At 42.5% G+C, this 20,759-nt stretch overlaps 1 protein-coding gene across 4 annotated transcripts in view; it reads right to left on the minus strand.

Annotated features, from left to right (window-relative positions):
* LOC105830770 overlaps positions 1-20,759 on the minus strand; it is a 115,068-nt gene that overhangs the window by 14,761 nt on the left and 79,548 nt on the right. For all 4 annotated transcript variants that reach the window (XM_036288773.1, XM_036288772.1, XM_036288774.1 and 1 more), the window contains 2 exons: positions 12,088-12,214; positions 10,648-10,818 (listed from right to left, as the gene is read on the minus strand). In XM_036288773.1, coding sequence (XP_036144666.1) covers positions 10,648-10,818; positions 12,088-12,199 — 283 coding nt within the window. In that variant the 5' untranslated portion in view covers positions 12,200-12,214. The remainder of the gene's footprint in view (positions 1-10,647; positions 10,819-12,087; positions 12,215-20,759) is intronic.

Below are 20,759 nucleotides of genomic sequence, written 5' to 3' on the forward strand. Positions count from 1 at the left end.
TTGTAAAAGCTTTTTATGCTGAGAAAGCTAAATAAACTTCAATGAATCAAAATCTCCTCGTCTCTCCCGGTCTCTCCCGATCTTTCCCCGTCTCTCCCGGTCTCACCCGATCTCTCCCCATCTCTCCCGTCTCTCCCCGTCTCTCCCGGTCTCTCCCCGTCTCTCCCGGTCTCTCCCCGTCTCTGCCGGTCTCTCCCGGTCTCACCCGATCTCTCCTCATCTCTCCCGTCTCTCCCCGTCTCTCCCGGTCTCTCCCCGTCTCTCCCGGTCTCTCCCCGTCTCTCCCGGTCTCTTCCGTCTCTCCCCGTCTCTCCCGGTCTCTCCCCGTCTCTCCTCGTCTCTCACCGTCTCTCCCGGTCTCTCCCCGTCTCTCCCGGTCTCTCCACGTCTCTCCCGGTCTCTACCCGTCTCTCCCGGTCTCTACTGATAGATATGAGAGAAACGCAATTGAATAAATTGCAAGTAGCACAGAATCGGGCTATGCGAGTAATATTACAATGTAATAGATACACCAAAATAGAACATATGTTACAAGCGTTGCAATTTATGTCTATAAAACAGAGACTACACTATAATGTATGTGTATTTATATTTAAGATTTTACATAACTTGGCGCCAAATTACTTAAGGATTACTAAGGATAGACTAGAAATAATTAGTAATGAAAATGGAAGAAAAACAAGACAGGAAGGGACTATTGCAATAAAATTCGTTAGAACTAAAAGTGCGCAAAAAAGCGTGTGTTACGAGGGCGTAAAATTATACAATACCTTGCCAGCAGAAATTAGAAGTAGTGAAAGAATTGATGTATTTAAACAGATGTTAAAGAAGCATGTAAATCTATGTAAAACATAATAGCTGAGAAAGCTAAATAAACTTCAATCAATCAATCTCTCTCTTTTTATTCTACCGTTCCATTTTAATTTAATTTAATTTACTATCAATGTCCTTAAAGAATAAAAATAATTATGTAGGCAACAAGTTTTTCTTAAAGTGAATCAGACCGCATCTGAAAGACCGTGAAATTTCTGAAATACCTAAAGTCATCTTTATTCATTCGAGTAGGATAAAAACCAAATGTAACGTAAGCTATTTCATGGTGTATGTTTTACAAGGATAGACACTTTGCAACGACATTACATTGCTCCAACAACCTGGGAATGAAAATTCCACTCATTAATCCCAAAATTGAAATTTCATTCTACATCCTCATTTATTTACCGTAATTGATCCTTTCAACGCGCTTATCCTATCTTATTCTTATCTTATCTACGTTTATTCATTTACGTCAAACATTTATACATGAAGAGAATTTCCCATTATATTTTATCGTAAAATTCGCTACAAATTTTACCATGTATGGTAATAAGCTTAGGACTTCGTGGTAATCTGTTATGAGTAAAAATGATAGAAATTTTTAAAATGCACAAAAAGTATTTCAAAAATTCCTTAAACAAATTATCATGCTGCAATGTATGATAAAATTATCTCAAAACAGACTAAAAATATGTATTGTAAAATTTATTATTATTGTAATTTATTATCAATTCCATTCTCGTACGCGACAAACACTCTAATCTCCGAGATCTGGTCTCCGATACGCCATTGCGCAATCAATCTTTGACGTCAATACGACTCGCCCAGTCATCGACGATTGCGGTTCTGTTGCTTTAGTTAGCAGTTTTCATCTCGTATTAGTATCCAGATGATTTAAGGTTCTCTTCTTCTTCCTCCTCTCCTACCCCAGTCTCGGATCCAGGGGATCCATCTTCGCTGTTATTCGTTGTGACACAGAACGTCGTGTCGCAACCGCCGCTCATTATTGACGTTAATTGCAATGCCAGACTATATCGTGCAATTAATATCCGTAGGCGCGAATGCGCTCGCTTTTTTTAAAATCAGCGTACACGTCGTCGTTGTCATCGTAATCGCCATGATCAACACTGGCTGTGGTCCGGCGTGATATACCGACCATCTGCCGAGACGGTTTCCACCTCCGGCACGGACGTGGACGATAATTTATGAGCGGACCAGAGTATAAAGGCGCTCGCGTTCGATTTCTTTTATCTTGATTATATATCACGTCCGTTACGTCGAATATTCTTTTCACGTAAACGCCGCAACACGGAAATCAGATACCTATAGCTAATAAATGTAGAACTGGAATTTGCAAACTTGCTTTAATTGATCCGTTCACGTGTGAAGCAGTAAGAAATATGCAATTTGATGATAAACGTCACGATTTATTCGATTTTAGTCTTCTAGAAGTTATCTGATTAGCTATACAAGATTTACAGCTCTCTACTACGTTACCCTCAGTCTTTGGAGTTAGTTAATCCCGAATATTTCTTTCGCGTCACACGAACGTCGATACGCGGAAATCGGATGGCTGACTAAAACGTTAGAATTGCAATTTGTGATCTCGCTATAATTGACTTGATCGCGTGCGATGTAAAAAGACGCCTGAATTGCGCAATTTGATGATACATATGGCAATTAATTCGGTTCTAGTCCCGCTGGAATCGTATCGACGATCTGTAATATATAATTCTCAATTTTTGAAGTTAGTTAATTTCTAGCTTAACGTCAGTTAATATTTCATTTAAATATTAGCGCAATTAAATATTAATTTATGTAACTAATTGCCCGCTTCTCATGCCTTGCAGATATTTCTCTCTAATATTTAATCAGCGTAGTATTACAGTTAAATATTAAATAGTGATTTAATCAATGTTCGAATTACCGTTGTACGTCACAATATTGTTTCTTCAGCAATAAAATTACATTAAAAGGCGCGCGAAGCGTTAATGAAAATCCCAGCCAAGTAAAGTGCTGGAGTTATATCGCTGAAAATTAAATTTCGCACGTATAATAGAGGAACACGTACTCTGGCACGATTGCATCATTACTGGAGCGGTTTCCGAGCGAGAAAGAATGCAAAGTGTACGACCCCACGAGGTGGAATCTTTACGTGACCCTTGAGAATGAACTCCGAGGTTCACGAGTACACACACGACGAGAGATAGCGGTGAGCGAGCGATATTCCTAGCCGCTAGCTGAAATCTCGACGGTAAAACCGAAGATTATTAAAATCGTCAAAGCTCTCTATTAAATACGACAGCATTGTGAGCACTCTACTTGCAATTTATTAAGTTTACGCTTTAATTTATATTTGTCTAATTTATTAATTAATTGTAAAATGTAAATGTTAATATCAATATATTCTCTAACTGCTGGTATCTCTTTAATGCATGGCGAATGTCGTTACGGATTTTATATTCCCCGAGGGATAATACAAATCCGTTTCACATGTGCGTTTATATGTGCAAGCGTGACAAATTCGCAAAATGTATAGATATCAAGGTAGGACGTGCCGTAAAGCGATTCGAGGTATATTTTTTTGATGAGCAATTTAACGCGAGGGATTCAGCAAATGAATATTATAAAGACTCAACCTTCGCGAAGTCTATATTCTGTAAGGAAGGCTCGGACAGCGTGTCAGAGACAATGCAACAGGCCTGTTTCTCGTCCTTCGTAATTTTCTTGCATCGTCCGCACAAAATTACAACTATTATATCTACAAAGTCAAGACGCGGTAGCAAGAAAATCCCCATAATAAGAAAACGCGCGGAGCTTTTCCAGCGCGTTGAGAGAACCGGACTGCGTTGCGTGCAGGTTTTCAGGTTGCTGATCGTTCTGCGACGCGACTGGCCGCAGCATCACTTTGCGAGGTACGTGACGTATCAGCGAATGTTACCCGCGCGCATACTTTCTATCTTTAAACGTGATTTTCACACACAGAGGCAAATCTCGTCTCGAAGATCTCGGCGGAGAGACTTGTCTACGAGTCAACGGGGACCGAGAGACGCGTGGAATAAATTAGGACTGGCGATGCATCTCGCGTGCCGCATCCGATGTCAGAAAGAGCAACGGAGGAACGTGCGTTGCAAAGCGAAAGCTGAAACGATCAGTCGAGCAGAAGAGATTCAGTGTCGATTGCCTCTTTTTCTTGTTTACGAGGTCAATCGATTTCTTGCTCGGAAAAAGATACCGCTTCCTCACTTACCCGAGGACCCCGAGCCAATATTTTCGATTAAGAAGACTGAAACAGCAAAGGCACGCGAAGTTATATACAGTTAGACTTTCGCGACTTGCCCACTTTAATAATAGATAACTTTCTGCTCTCTGTTTCTCGATGCATCGAAGATAGATACGATCTGTTTATGCAGGCAGCGGAATACAATATGCTAATGTTAGTAAGAGAAACCTATGCACGCGTGCGGTAATTATCAGAGAAGAAAGAAGCGGAGGCTGTGCAACGCGAGATCTTATACGCCGGAATATTTTTGTTTCGCTAACGAATGTTCCCAACTGAATAAATAAAGCATCGAAATTATGTTAGTACAACAATATGTGCGACGCGTAACGGCGCAATAAAGACTCGGTAGCAATTGCGAAAGCTCGTGGCGCACTTTACAAGTTTACATTAGAAACGGTTAATTTCCCGAAGAGAAAACAAGATAATTACTAGCATCGGGGAAGATAAATACTGATAGCGGACGGTCGCAACGGAACGTACATTGAGCATTCCTGAACACCGTAATGCACGACCGAGTAAGATAGGGCCCGCTTTAATAAACGCAGCGAGATGCAGCACGGCTTTCTCTCTCTCTCTCTCTCTCTCTCTCTCTCTCGTCTCGGCCGCAGAAATCACCAGTCTTGCGTTGTACTATTATTCACGATTCACCGAGAAGCAAACGGATAGGCAACAAATCCGCTTCCTGATTACGGTGCACGATACTCATTTTCAATTTCATTGATTCGATTCAAAAGGCGGCAATAGACACGCGCACGTTTCTTTTTGCGCCGCGCGGCGCCCGCTCCATTCGACCGCGGCAACAAATTAAGCTGTCAGGTTGTTAAGGCATATTGTTGAGGTACTTCTGAACGTATGCGCTAAACGTGGATATTATTTCGACATCGAGTTACCTTTCAATAACGCGTATAGGATACAAAGTTTAGGTAGTCGAGCCTCTTTTCCTCCCTGCCTCCTCCGCGAGAAGGATGAGAATCAAATTATACAATATCCTTTGACTCATTGAATATAACACGATAATGTTGGAGGTATTATGTATATTAACACGCGAGAGGGAAACGTGTTAACAATGGCAACCTTAGCGTCGCGTCATGCGCACGTGATGCCTAATCTACGAGCCAACGACGCATAGACTTCTTTCACTGGTGTCTCCAGGTGTGTTATTACAGGCGAGGATCTCCGTTTCTTACCTGGGTCAGGGTCTCGGGTATCTTCACTCGCGCACAAACACAACTCTCGTCGTCTATATCACGTCTAGAAGGCACGCGGGGGGGCTCGACTCACACGCGCGCAGCGATCCGTCTGCTGCAGGTGTGGAAATTAAAGATTGATGACGAGCGCTGGTGCAAGGTTACCGTCGAGGTCGCGCGGATTCTACACCGGCAGCAGCGCACCCCCGAGATAGACGATTTCATACTTGATTACCGTAATCTCGTCTTCCGCGCAAAAACATGACGTCGTTCCGCGGATACCGGTATACAAGAACGATCTTGTCGTATTAACGACTTAGATGGATCTCTGTAGATTCGTTATCAGCTGCCACGCGCTATGACAAGTGCCTAATAAATTAAGGCGGAAATTGGGATAGCATGAAAAAGCCATCGCCTCCATTAATTTTGTTTTACACAGAATAATTAAAGTCCCCGTGCAGCCTTAAACTTTAATAACTTGTGTTCTGTTTACGATAAAATTAATCTAATTAAAGATAAATGTTTCTACGTATAGAGAATGTTTCTTGTAACTCAATTATTAAAAATATCTGTTGTTTTTAACAAAAAAATTCTAAAAAGTTGTTTCGAATAGTCTCAGAAATCCAAATTAATTCATTATATTCAATATAATTAGAGATTAGAGACTGAGATTTCTGCGATTAAATTATCAAAATAATCAAAAGAATACTGCTCAATCTAATTGAATTAATTTGCAATTTGAAACGGCTCAAGATGGTTAGTAATATAATGTAAGCTTATCGCATGATTAATAGACACAGCGGCATAATCTGCATCGGGAAATCGCCAGCTCTGTAATCTCGATTTGCATCACTTGTCAATATCTGATCTAACAATGTAATAAAAGATACTTATGGCGATCTTTATGATCTGCGATAATTGCCTGCAACTCCGCGCAAAGCGTTGCGAGCTTTAGAAAGCCCGATGTTACGCGCAAAAGTTTAATTGGCTCAATCTCGGACCATATAATTATGGAATAAGACCGTAAACGTATTTACGAGTTTTTTACAACTACTATATCTTGGCTATCCGCCACAATTTTAATGAAGATATAACAAAATATACCTTGTTATCTCTGAGAAATATTCATACACGTACAAATAAACAAGGCACAGATTGTTGTTGCTGTCATCGTTAAAATTTCAAGTAAAATTGTTTTGACACGCTCTGCGCACGCGAAAAAAATTATGGTGCCAATAACGAACCGCGTAGCGTGGAGAACTTTCTCAAAAACTCGTCCGACGTTCCACGAAACGTTTTTAATCTTCGGCCGCTCGTAAATTCGCCGATCCACCGAGCGAGAGATCGGGGACAGCTCCGATCGCACGGCCGCGGTAAGCAGATTGATATTAATAATAGCAGGGCGGCGAAATAACAGGCCGCTTTTTCGCGTATCTTGGGAGACCACTTTCCACATTTCTCATTTTGCCAATTGCGAAGATAATCCGAGGGCGGCGAGGATGAAAGAATAAAAATCTCGTTCGTTCCGCAACTCTTATCCGTTGCTTTTCTCGCAATATTGTAGCGACTTCTCTCTGCTCCGGGCACGCTAGATTTTCGATCACGCTTATCGTGGAGCTTGTAAATCGCCCCGTAATCGATAAGTTACGATTCACGGCCAATAAATAAGGGCGGAATCGAGCGGCCGCTCGCCTCCTCGGCGAGCCGGAGCGAAACTGATTACCACCGGCGCGGTGCGAGTTTGGCAACATTAATTTTGATACGCCTGTTCTCTCTTTCTCTCTCTTTTTCTCTCTCGCCGCCGCCGCCGCCGCCGCCACCGTAATACATATTTTGGCGCAGCCTTTATGATATGATGCGACATAAGTTATATCTCGTAGAGGAATATAACAGGGCGCGGAGAAAAAAAAATCGACGCATTAAGTGGTTAAAAAGTCGGTGTGCGCGCCTCGCGACGGGACGTAATTTGGGGTGTTTTAGCGCGCCCGAGATAGCCGCGGCAATAATGGACGATAATAGATTGTCAGCGATAAATAATCGTAACGAGAGATTCATTATTTATAATCTGAGTAGGTCTTCGTACGTGTCCGAAGCGATTAAGTACGCCGAGTGTATCAGGGCGACGGACCAAGGATGATGAATGATTATTACAGTAAATATCGCGGTTTGCCGGTTCATTTTAGATTGTCAGTCAAATTTACTTGTTCTGATCGGGAACGAGATATACAGAGTAATTAATATCAGAAGCGAAATGGCGTCAGTTAAAGGATAAAAGAGAGAGAGAGAGAGAGAGAGAGAGAGAGAGAGAGAGAGAGAGAGAACAGGAGATTTGTAACTTTAGAACTAAAGTCATAAATCAGAATCGGTGACAAACGATCTCCACTCGCTCGAAGGAAGACTTACTGGAGGCTACTGTATAACTGCTACCGTTCGAATAAATAATCTCAAGATGCTTTCAATGCCACCTTTTGAAAACCAAGATTCCCATAATCCTGATTAATATCTTTTGAATTATGCGGCCCCTGCGTTTAAAAGATTAACGAATAAAACTGTCATTGGCTTTGGCCAATTAGTGTATTATTTGCGGCTCTATCATTTTTGTAGACACGACGTATATTGTTATACGTTTACAGCATTTACGCCACGATCGTCTCTGTAGCAAACAGTCCGTGCACAAAGCGCGAGGTTAGATCTATTTTAGATGCAATTTCGCATTTACAACCCGCGGAGCTCACAGATCCGCGGACTTATCTTTTTCCAGGCTATTCAGTCTCAAGGCTCAGGCACTCCCCAATCCCCTTGTCAGAGAGGCAGAGTAAAACGGATTGCCCGGGCAGGAAAGCGACCCGCGATAAAAACAAGTCGCCAGCACATGCCTCGAGTGCGCGCCGCTTAATGCCGCCGGTACCGCGTGCACGGCGGACGATTTAGAAACGCGGCGGACAGACGGTTCACTCGAACAGCTGGACCAATCATTTCCGATGACGCGGTTCGATTGAAAGCAGTATGCTCGCGCGCCGAGAAATCCGCTCGGTTGCCAGATGAGGAATGCTCGCGCTGGCGGGCTCCGGCGCGCGATTTGCGCATCGCGCGTTCGTAGTCTTTGCACGCGTAATAGAAAAGACCGTAGTGTCAAAAATAAATGCGATCGGACAAAGCGTTTCTGTCTTCCTAGATCGATCGAGCCTCGCGCGCGCTTGGACGTTCCGAAGATAGAGAATGGTATCGAAAGTCTTGCGTGCCCGACGAGCGGCGTGTTCACATTTTTCGAAAACCATTTTGTTAAACCCCTTGGAGATTTGTACCCTGGGCACTTCGTTTGGATAAGAATCTGATGTTCAATTCTCTCGCGCGGTCTTCTCACTGAGTCGGATGTATGTCGAGTTGGAATGTGCGCCGAGGGTGACTTATGGAAACGGACAGAGGGGCAGCACGTCGTTTATTCACGCGCTGTGGTTTGTAGCACGGTCTTACGGTCACGGTTAACACGTTACTCGACCTTTCGATAACGATTTCCATCTCTCGTCCGGTTTATCTAGTTCATCCAGCCTGGTCCACGCACACGAGGGAAGGATGTACGAATGATTATCTACTGAAATGTACAACGTGCGATTTGAGGAAGAGCTAAAAGAGCGTTTCGAGTATATGGACAGACTAGCAGTCGCGTCTCGAACGCGTCTGTTTTGTTAAGTGCTGCTAATCATAACAAATTGCTACTGTGCTAAAACATTGTAATTACTGTAGCTCCATGCAATTATGTATGATTTTATTAATGTAGAGCCCCGCGTACACGATAAACGATGTTCGTGACGACGCTCGTGATACCGGCCATGTCGATTGCAATTTTGTTAAGTATTGACAAGTACATTTGACAGTGGGTGGTCCCCGGCTGATAAACAAAATTTATTTGGAAGCATTATTCGTTAATATCGCGCAGAAACATTTTCGCCGCGTTGCCAATATCATTATCGAGATAAATTACCGGTACAAGCATTTATTCGCAAAGAAAAAAAAAGAATGGATTTCGGTCTGCGAAAAAAGCGCGTTCTTCTTATAATAAACCGTAACATGCATTGCCCGGCAATTCATCAGCAACCCCGGCAGCGCACGCGATGGTGTCCCGCTATGTCGCGTTCTTACCCCCTCGCCTCACCTTCGCCACCCTCCGTTATATAATTATTATCTCTTGAAACGGTGCAAAAGGTGTTTCTCTTTATAAGCACGGTATATTCACTTAAATCAATTCTCCCAGAGACTGCTCGAGAGATCTGTAAACCATCTGGGGAAAAAACCACCTCGATCGCCGTCAACGGAAGACAGACCAAAGTACAGAGAGGAAGGGAAATTATTCAAATTCCGTGTGGACGGCATTTTAATCGCGTGATGTTCGCCACGCATGCACGTAGATATTAAAGTCCCCCCTCCCCCCAGAAATTACATTGGTCGAGCGCAGGACACGCCATTTTTGCGCGGCCTCACCTCTGCCTACGGCGACCAATCGCGACCGGTAGCTTAAAAAAAAAAAAACGGTATCCGAAAGGTATGCTCGGTGCCGATAAACACGTGGCGGGAGAGACACACTTCCGGGGAGGCTACACCTGGTACGACGATACCACACGGCGACCACCTATCGCGGACGATATTTCGATTACTGGTCCGGCTGTGTGAAAATTAATGACGGTGTAATAAATAATGTATATCGTCGTATTATTATTAATATCGCGAGGAAAGAGGGCACAATCAGCGACAAGGCCATAATCATACATCCCCTGGTTTTCTTTTATGACCCGAGATAATTATATATATCCGGCAGTGAGAAGAGGTTGAGCCCCACTGCCGACGCGCAATTCCGACCGTGTTTGTATGATAATATTTTATTATGCTGTAAAAGGAAATAAATGAAGGGCTTCATTACATCACGGCTTCGTGTTCTCTTACACTCCGATTGTGAGCTCCAGCGCAAATTGATATCATTATTATTTCGCAATGTACAAGTTCGCCAATACCGGACGATCTCGTTGTCTCATTCTGGCAATGGTAAAACCAAAAGAACAATAATTTAGGAGGGGAAAAGTTGACGGAGCCATGCCCGATTACGCTTTCAAGATTGATCACGGCGATGAATACCGCCGTGTACGATTCACAGCGACGAGCTAAATACAGGAGATGCGCCATATAAATCCGTGTCCGCCGCGCGGATGCTTTTGCTGCTTGATTTGGACCAGCTGACCAAAGAGGATGTAACGGAAGACGCAGTCGGAAATCATTAATGTCCAGCAGCTAAACGTTCGCGCGGTGACTTGCTGCTCCGCGGTAGATGACTTCATAATCCATAACGAAGAAATTTTGCGGGTACGTTACCGTGGATGTCGTTGACGCATATGTGAAGATCCTCTCGAAAGATAGGCAAGTCGAAGTTACACTGGCACGTGCAGGAGCTGTTCGGGACAAGTAGGCTCGCGCTCGAGGAACCACGGGAGTAAGGACTGGCGGTGCCGCTGCTAAGCACCGTACAGGCTTCCGTGCAAGAACCTGTAACGAATTTCAATAATGCAGTTACAGTAACTCGCGTTTGCCGATTCAAAATAAAATCCGAGATTTCGAAATAATTTTCGTCAAATGTATTTATTTATTAAATCATTCAAATATATATACTAAAAAAAAAGTTGTCAATTTGATTACACTCGACTCGATTTATTTCTTTAATCAAGTTTTCAAGTATTTATGCATTTAATTTAAACACGTAAATACTTAGACTAAAATAATTTAGTCAAGTAAAAAAATTTAGCTAAATGGTTTTTTCTTTCAGTATATCGATTTATATTTCAATAAGTTTTAGGGTGATACGTGTATTTAAAACGACAAAAAGAAAAATTATCTAAAAAATAACGTTACTTCAAAAGAATATACTTTTCTTTAAAAGTTTCAGAAAAAGAATTTTTATTTTTGTTCTGGCTTTAGGTTCTGTCTTAATGGATATTATCTGTAACACATACATTATTGCGTAACATATACATTATAATTGCATTTTACAACTGTCTTTCTGTATTTTATCTTGTTGAGCTGTATTTTTCGTTTTTCTGTAATTGATATTTTGTTCACGTCGCGTGGTGTACATTAAAATATACACCATCATACATTAATGGTCGATTAGCCAATCTCTCGAGAATCAGTAACGTGTTCGTGTGCCAAACGTGTTTCGCAGGATCCCTCGGCAATACGAGGCTCTTGGAGATAACTTGTACGACGTACAGTCCGCCGATTCAAATTCGCGTGTTCCGATCCTCGAGACGTGCTGTATAATCCAGCCGAGCAAGGACAGGTCGGACAGCTGTCAAACCGTTACATCGTAATTTCACGGTTAATCCGTTACGAATACGTCTTTTTATTTCACGCAGCGATTGTGTCACGATTTCGCGCAAAATCGTCCTGGAACACGTTCTCGAATCATTCTGCTTCCGCGTACCGGAAAATTACTCAGAGGGATTTACGCCGTATCACCGACGCGAATCGCGCTTTACGAAGCAGACCGCCGAAATGCAACACGTCATAATGTCATCATTACTGCAATCACGCATCGCGAGAAATCGCAAAATAGATTATATTAAGATCCCAAATGAAAAACGTGGCATACGAGTGAAAATTCTCTTTGTAGGAAGTGTTTCCATTCGTAGCATTTTCAACGCGGTACTTTCGGTTCGAAATACCGCAATTTATAAAAGAGTTCTCCCGAGACTTCGGACCAGTGCGATGAAAAGAAAGCAATATTATTGTAACAGTAATAGATTACAGGATACTTACCCTCGATGGTAAAAATATCTCCATCGGAGTGCCGGATGACCGATAATTCCTGACAGCGAATGACGACTTGCAGGAGGTTGAAGCTCGTGAGAACGAGGGCTAGAGAACGCATCTTCCCCACAGCATTCTGCAATACAAATAGATGTAGGTCGTAAATAATCGAAGTGCAGAAGTGCGGCGGTTTTATGCATTTCGTGCCAAACAAGCGCATTCGTTCGACACTTGTATGGCCGATAAGTCATTGGAAGTCCCGTGAATTAATGGCAGCTTAATTCCGCAACGTTACACATAGATTTCCGGCAGATATTCATTTATGGCATCTCACTCGGATCTCACAGTCTCCGCTAAACATCGCGTTTGCGTCACCGTTATCGGTATATTAAACAAATGTTAATTTAGAGATGTGCTATAGCTAACGCATTATTCCCGAAAAAGCACATTTTCTTACAATATTAAATTAATTCTATCTGTATACGCGGTAGATATGCTAGTAGAATTCTTGTACGTTTGCTTCCTAGGATCGCTTACGTATCTTAAAAGCGACGTGCAAGCACGAAAGTACGCGCGCTATAGATTGAAAGGAATCCTAATTCAGTCATTAAAGTAATAATCGTAAATTTGCTAGTATATACGACCGGTTGGCGAGTGTTATGATTACGTTAAGTGAAATCGCAATTAACCCTAACCCTGGGCTCTCGCACCGAATCGCACCTTCGATGTTTTTCCTCGCGCTTTTTATATTTCATAATCGATACTAGTATCGGCGTGAAATGATTGCGAGAAATTTACGAGGCACGAATCGTGTTCTTCCTTCGAGAGTCGCGCGATTAATCACTGGAATTTTCATACCGGTTGTCGATTTATCGGGATATTCGAGCACGGTGACTATTAAGTTTTTCAGATTCCCCTCAAATCGTATTAGTCGCAGGAATAAATCGCAACTGGGCAGACGAATCGAGATTGATCGTGATCCCGCTTCTCATGTGATAAATTGTCATTCGGAGATTATGTCTCGTTCTCCGAATAATTTCATCAGTCTTCGACGAAAGAGGGAGTAACCGTAATTTCGAAGGAAGTCCTACCCGCAGGGATCATAGCGAGAAGAAGACGGATACGCATAATTTTCTCTGATCGGGGGAAAAAAAAAGGGAAAGCGGCGAGAGACGAAACGGTCGTCGTTATTAATCAAAAGCCCGTTATCGACGTTCGGGATCTTGAAAGTAATGAGATATTTGGCGTCCGTTTAATTTCGCCGTTTGTCACACGAGCACAGTCCGTGCCCTTAAGCATAAATCTCCTATGCAAATCGTGTTAAAGAGGTGCTGTGACAAGCATATCTACAGATACGCATCCCCCGTAAAGTTTCCCCGCTTACGTAGGATTTTGCGCAGCTTTGTTTCAGAATTCAATAAGCCTGCATACGACTCGGCAAAACTTTTTGCCTCATAATTGTACGTATCGGCGGTTTGTCTAAGAAATCTAATAAGCGTCGCGAATGACTAGTTACTCCGTCCGCGTGCAATCATTCTATCGTAATAATCCTCCTCGTAAAAGGGATCTCCGCGGCAGGTGTTGGAAATTGCGCTATCGCGATTATATTAATCGGCCGACGAGTTACATCCGAAGTCTGATTATTGAATCTTTCGCGCGCAATTATTGCGCGCAGGCCATGTAAATACCGACGAGCGCGCTCACAAGTAATTACAGAGTGCAAATTCCTCGCGAGACCGCGTTGATAATTATTTACGGCGAGACACACCACTCCGAGACGCATCTCTCACGTTGCGATCGCAATAACCGGGCTGCCCTTTGATTAAATGTCCTCGCCAACGTGCTCGTTTGGTAATTATAATACATCGACGTGCGTACGAGAGAGCCTCTCAGCCGTCGAGAAAGAAACGGTGAAGGTGGGCCGAGAGAAAGTGTCGCTGCATGTCAGAAAATTCCTCTCTTTTCGTTTAGACAGATAAGCGAGCCACGCCACGCATGTAAAGTTCAGTTGGGATGGCGGATGTTAAAACGAGAGAGGAGCCAATAAAATACCACAACGCGATAAAAGTGCGCCTGTTAAAGTGAATTAAGAATTCACAGTCTGATCGAGTGCCTCTATAAAAGCGGCATATCTCGCCTCAAAATTCGGTTACTAGAAGGAAAGCGGCGTTCACGTTAGCGTTTCTTGGAAGTCGTGACGCGAACGAACGACAAGTCTCTCTCTCTCTCTCTCTCTCTCTCCTCTTTTTTTTCTCGATTTTTCTCAGGATCGTTAATGCGTTAGAGGGATATTTGAAAAGGAGAGAATTCGGATTTCGTGGCCGCAGATAAAACTGGCCGCCGGCGAGCAAGAAACCGCGAGGCCATAAATCTCTTTTACGAATGATCGTAAATGCCAATGCGCTTCTTAATTATGTGCGACACGTCAATGGCGATATCACTTCGGAAATCGTATGCACGGCTAATGTCAACACGGACTTTGCTATCATCGTTTTATAATGAGATGCTAATATCTTATTTTGTTGACTGCCGAATTTATTGTCGATATCGTATAGCAGAAATGTTCACGCTGAATCTAATAAGAAAATCAGAAGCACTAGCTTCGGCCATCGTCTTAGTTATATGTATTCATTGTGAATCTATTATCGTCAAATTATTATCCCATTAGCATTTCACAGGCGTCAACATGGCTGCGGTCATTATATCCCAATTTCATAAGATATCATATTGTTACATTCAAAAAATTAATTACGCGCGCGATTATAAATAAATCTGGATGATTTCTATTTAAAAAAATACACAAATGTATCTTGTTTTCTGAAATATTATATAACATAATTTAATTCCTTACAATTAGATTTTTCCGACAAATAAATTGCACAATTAAAAAATAATACGGTTAAACCAATGAAGCTTAAAGAATAAAATTTCATATCACACGTGGCGTTATAGAATATAGAAGTTCAATATAATAATGCATCTGATCGCGAGACGTTAGAGGGTGCAATCGTGCCGCAAGGTCGACGTAGCAGGAAGTGTAACGCAACCACCGTACCCTTTTATAATCCGCCGGCACCTGCGCCAGGCAGATGCACATCCGATTTTGCCGCGCGCTCCACGTTCCGCGCACGTGTTATCTTACGCGTGCCATCCGCCCGATTGTGCATAACGCTCACTGCCCGCCGGGCTGTTTCTTGCTCTATTGGCCCAATCGCACGCGCCGACATGTAATTTATATTACGTTGCGCGCGCGGGACGTAACGACGTTCCTAGACTCGCATTACGCCCGGCGTAAGATCCAACGTGCGCGATATAATGCCTGCGGTCGCACCGAACGGTGTCTTTACCGGGCACACGCGAGTTATCCTGAATTTCTTTTGCCCGCTCGCGCGAGCATCTCCGCTGCTGCTGCTGCGTGATATCGCATCTTCTTTTCTCATTTTTCTTTCACCGGCCGGCGCGCGCGGTACATCGCGTGTCGTGGCTAACTAATCTGCCGAGACGGCGACACAACAGAACTAGGAATTACTCAGTCCCCGTCCTCAGTAAAAAGGATTGCGAGCCAGATGTCACGATATTCGACAACGTTACGATAACGACTCAATTGTCTTTCTCTAAATACAAAAAGAAAATACGAAATATGCTTATAATATTGCAAGTTGTTTGGCATATTATTTCTGATGTAAAGTGCCGTTTTTTAGAGGGTTGGTTTATGCCGGTCGAGACTTTACTGTTCAACTTTAAGTGAACGTCAAGTTTAACGGTAAGTCGTTCGTTCGTTTCGCGCGCTCTCTTATCGGCATGGAATAACAACGATAAAAACGTGTGAAAAGCATACGTCCGATTCTCTTATTGAGGTAACTAGTTTTACGGTTCAAATGCCGCTCGAAAGTCACATGATGGAGATGTTCCTAACGCGCGATGTGCCGTGGAATTCGGGCAATTCGCGCACGTGTATCTTCAATGGCAAATCATAGTGATTCAGGTAGTGCGAACTACGAACGCGTGTCGCGCGCGAATTATTTCGTAACAGTGTCAACAGTCACGGTCGACGAACAGAGCGAAATAATGGTGGAAAGCAATGATTTTGCAAGACGATGACATCGATGTCGAAGAGGCCGGTTAATTTCTCATCGATTTGGAATTTGTGGAAAGGTTCCAGAACGAAGCGTCGATGATTCGTTTAGGTTTATTATGCGCGGTAGAATGTGGTTAAATTAGCCAATTTATAGCCAATTTGGACTGATTGTTATCTGAAGCGTAGCCCGAAAGGACCGTAAACTGTAACCTGTAACGATAATCTACGAGGAAAGCACCGTAGCGAATGAAGTTCTACAAAGTCCGATGAACCTGTCATGACGCGTTGCGTAAACAAATAATTTATTCCGGAATTTAATTACGTACGAGAGTGTAAAGAGATGCGATCGTATATATTTTCGAGAAACGTTAGAGATGATTACCAAGATAACCGAATCGAAAATTAAGACGGCTTCTCTAACGTGAGCGTAGGGGATATACCATGTGTACTCGTACGTGCGGTAAGGCATCGACGTACCGCAAAGAACGGGAAATTAGTTCGACCTAAAAAACGCTGCGGAAAACTGTATGATCGCTGTATATGAAATTATCGTGCTGAAGTTACAACGCCATTAAACGTTATGAGTGCGTAAGTGTTCGATCGATGGTGTCCGGTGTCTCATTATCAGCGTGCGTCGTTACAAAATTTGCGGCCGAGTCCGAAAGCATCGTCAGGCCGATGGCGATTGTAACACGGGTAACCGTTATCGCGTAAATACACGCGAACTCGATGTTAATAGCCAACGCTTTCGCGTGCCCTCGCAATTACCGTCGTCGTCTTCGCCGCGGGAAGAGCGGCGGCGCGTCAGTATTACCGGTACGGTTCCCTCTATGTGGATGCGGTCGTGTCGAAATATGAAACCAGGACCATTTAAAGGCCGATACGCGCCTCCGTAAAAGTGCCTCCGTGACGTTCGACACGCCGCTAATTATCGCCGCCTCTTCTGGCTCTTGTACCTTACCGAAGGAACGCCGGGGCTACCGATAGGAGAAACGTATTCTCCGCGCTTTCGTCCGGCTCTCTCGTCGGCAGCGTGAGGAGACGAGCCGACCGGCTGCCGATTAATCACCCCCTTCCTCTTCGTTTAATCATTGCGACATTTACGACGAAGATAAAACCAACAAAGGGAGAATTAGACGCTAACAAAGTGATCTACTACGTAGATACTAGAAGTACTAGTTTACACGCTGTAGCGAAACGGAGAAGAATGGATAGATTGATAAACTTCTCTTCTACTGAAGATAAACTTTATCAACACAAAAAAATTAGTGTCTTCTCTGGGGGAAGTCTTGTCTTTAAAAGCGATTAGTTCCAACAGAGTAGCCATATATCTGATTGAAACGCTAAAACTGTCGAAGACAGATATCTATTATGGATATTATCGGCACTGCATTGCAGTGTTTATTGCAATGATATTAAATTTAATGTGTCTGCATTAGCACTGCGTGGGAATTAAAATTTCATTCGACGCGAAAAATTCGCGTTTCGTTGGCAGAGTAGAACGTACAATTTTTGACGGCGGTATGAGAGATTCTAATTTGAATATATCGATGCAGAAACATGACAATTTTAATTTTACACTGCCGCCGTTGAAATTCAATTATTAATGAAGCGTGAAAATCAATTAGCGCGCGATCGGATTACCGCGGAGGCAACGATTTTAAATATATTTTTTGCAAATATTATTTATTTATAAATTATACGTTTATAATTCATAAATATATGGATTATGCGTTCTTATCGCGACGCAAATGTGACTTTTACCGGGGCCGACGTTATGTATGTCGCAAAGGCAGGCAGCTCTCTCTTCATTACGAATTCTTTAGATATAGAATTGATCTTTTTAGCGGGATTTCGGTTCCAAAGACTGTCACATAGATCGTAACTTATTCATTCTCGGAATCCTCTTCGCTCGAGCCGGGTGTGTGTGTTCCCGATTTGCGCAACGAAAAAAAGTTGCATTTTTATTCCGGTCGCACGCATTCCTTGTTTTCATCGCCCCGAAATTCCTCCCGATTAACATCGACAATTACGCGGCATTCCTTTCAGAATTCGATCGCGGAAGGCGTCGCCCCTTCGCGCACACCTCGTAAAAGTTGGTAATTAAATTGTCCAAAGATGTCTAATTAATTGCCGGCGGTTTCGCCGCTCCGCTCTTAAATAGATCGTTACTATGCATAATGCGCTTTTCGCTTCCTCCCTCGCCCTTCCTCTTCTTTCCCTCCCGTTATTCTTTCCTCGTTTCTCTCACCCGTTTCTCGCGTTTTCTTTGAGTTGCTCCTCATCGGCAACCTGTTTCTCAGGCGGAGGCTGCGAAAAGTACGTGACGGATGCGTCGCGCGAATGAGTCACATTGAAAGCAGTCGCTTACGCGTGATTTCAATCGCGAGTCACGGCGGTACAAGAGTTTAATAATGCATAAAACATAGGTAGTCATTAAGGATAATAACGATAAATCGTTGTGCCCGTTTTTAAATATCGTTACGTGAATCTTTCCTTAATTAAGAGGACGCGACGAAATGAGAAAAGATTAGACCGTAAATTTTTCCGTTGTCCGAGATTTATCTATATTTTAAAGCTTGTTGATAACTTTGAGTAATTTTTATGTAAGGCAATTTCAATGATAAAAGATAGAAACGTGTCAAGATAAAATATATAAATGTCCATAAAGATAACATCTAAATTATAAAGAATTAAAAAAATTTTTTGCATATTTAAGATAATCTATTTTTCAAAATGTAAATAAATCAATAATAAAAAATAAGTACAATAATGTAATTCAGTTAGTAACAATAGAATGTATTTTTATAATGTTCAAATTAATAATTTCAATAAAATTGACGAGTTTGTTATTAAGTTCTTTTACATATTACAATAAAAAAATATTGCGAATCTTGTAAGAGTGTCAGTGCCTTCGCAAGTTTCAAGAAACATCTGAAGAATTCACGACCTGAAAGAAATCCAATGGATGGCCAAGTTGTCGGACGCTTTGAACATTTCGTTTCGGCTCATTCACGTGTAGCATCGACATTCGCGCAGCACATGCATTATTTCGGCTTATAATTTCGAGATTAGTGCCTCGATCCGCACGTCCGGTTCAAAATTACAAATACATGGCATCCCCCCCCCCCTCTCTCTCTTTCTCTTTCTTTGTCTCTTCTCGAGATTGCGTACGTGAGCGATCATTGCACGAGCGGTCATTGAAAAGAAGCTGATGTCGCGTGTCAATCCGGAGAGCAACAAAGATTACGGAGACGGAACCACCCGTGTAATAATGCCAGAGGAACGACGCATTTTAACTCGTATTTCGATGTCCCTCGACTCCGACTCGTCTGAATGGTAACCTGATGGACTTCGTCAATTACAATTTGCATATTATGCACTTCGGTCCAAGCTCTTACGATTTGCATAATGTAGACGATAAGTTGCACGGTCAACGAGAGCACATTGTGCATGGACCGTCTCGACTTTTCGTCTCGTCGCAATTGCGTGCCGCAAATTATCGGCCGAGCCTTTCGACAATTGCGCTTTCTGATGATTCTAACAATGACCGGCGAAACGCCGGAATTTATTCCGCGAAGTACGGTTGCAGCGTTGTGAATAGCGCGATGCATTATCGAAGAGACAGCGTCGACGTCCGACGTTCACGATGAATAACCGACTGACAAATTGTGGGCGTGCAACGACAAAATTGCGGCTACAACATCAATCTTGCGACAGTTGATCATATGTTTTAAGAAGTGTCCAGGTTCATTTTGATCACGTCAAGATCGACAGTGATTACAATGAATTCTCCGAATCGTTCGCAAGAGATTCACACAAATCGTAATAAAACGTATGTTACAACTACATACAAATTTGATTCACGTAATTGTAGAATCAAACGCGATTATTAAGTTAATTTAGAACTGTCATGTTTCTTAATGATCACATGTAACATTTGATATGTTTTATACACTTATCAAATGTAAAAGGTTAAAATCGAAGAGGAAATTGCCTTTATAACAATTTATTTATTAATAATTAAAGTTTCGAAAGCGTTTATCGTAACGTGTCGAAATAAGAGAAATTCGCATTTGACATGGCGTGTCTTGCTTGACTTGACTTCTCATCTAGACATCTGCCGATACCATTCGATAGATTTGATTACATGACGCGAACAGCAAAAAATTACCATCCAATAAAGCACTTTAACAAGCGTTTGATAGACGTAAAAAGAAAAGAAAAAAAAAACAGAGAGAAGAGAGACACAACAACTTTCCGAGAAGGCCACAGGAAAGTCTTTACAAACGTAGACACGATTATCGATATCGCAGAGACTATTACACGGTTAGATGAGAGTGTCTGTGTACAATTTTAAAGTCAAATCAAACAAAATCTGTGAAATTGCGAAGATGTCCTTCTAAAAAAAATTCTCGTCTCTTAAAATTGCTCTCGCGATAACCGATTCACGTGGAACTTATGGCGTTACTTTACACGTCAGCGGCGAATATTTAGCGAGACTTATTCCCTTGCCAGTAGCACGTAAAAAAAAACGACGTACGTCGCGAAGTGATCGCGTTCGAGGAAAGCGTTTCGATTAATCGAAGCTTACTGCTTCAAG

The sequence above is a fragment of the Monomorium pharaonis genome, chromosome 6, assembly GCF_013373865.1.
Source record: "Monomorium pharaonis isolate MP-MQ-018 chromosome 6, ASM1337386v2, whole genome shotgun sequence".
Lineage (NCBI taxonomy): Eukaryota > Metazoa > Arthropoda > Insecta > Hymenoptera > Formicidae > Monomorium > Monomorium pharaonis.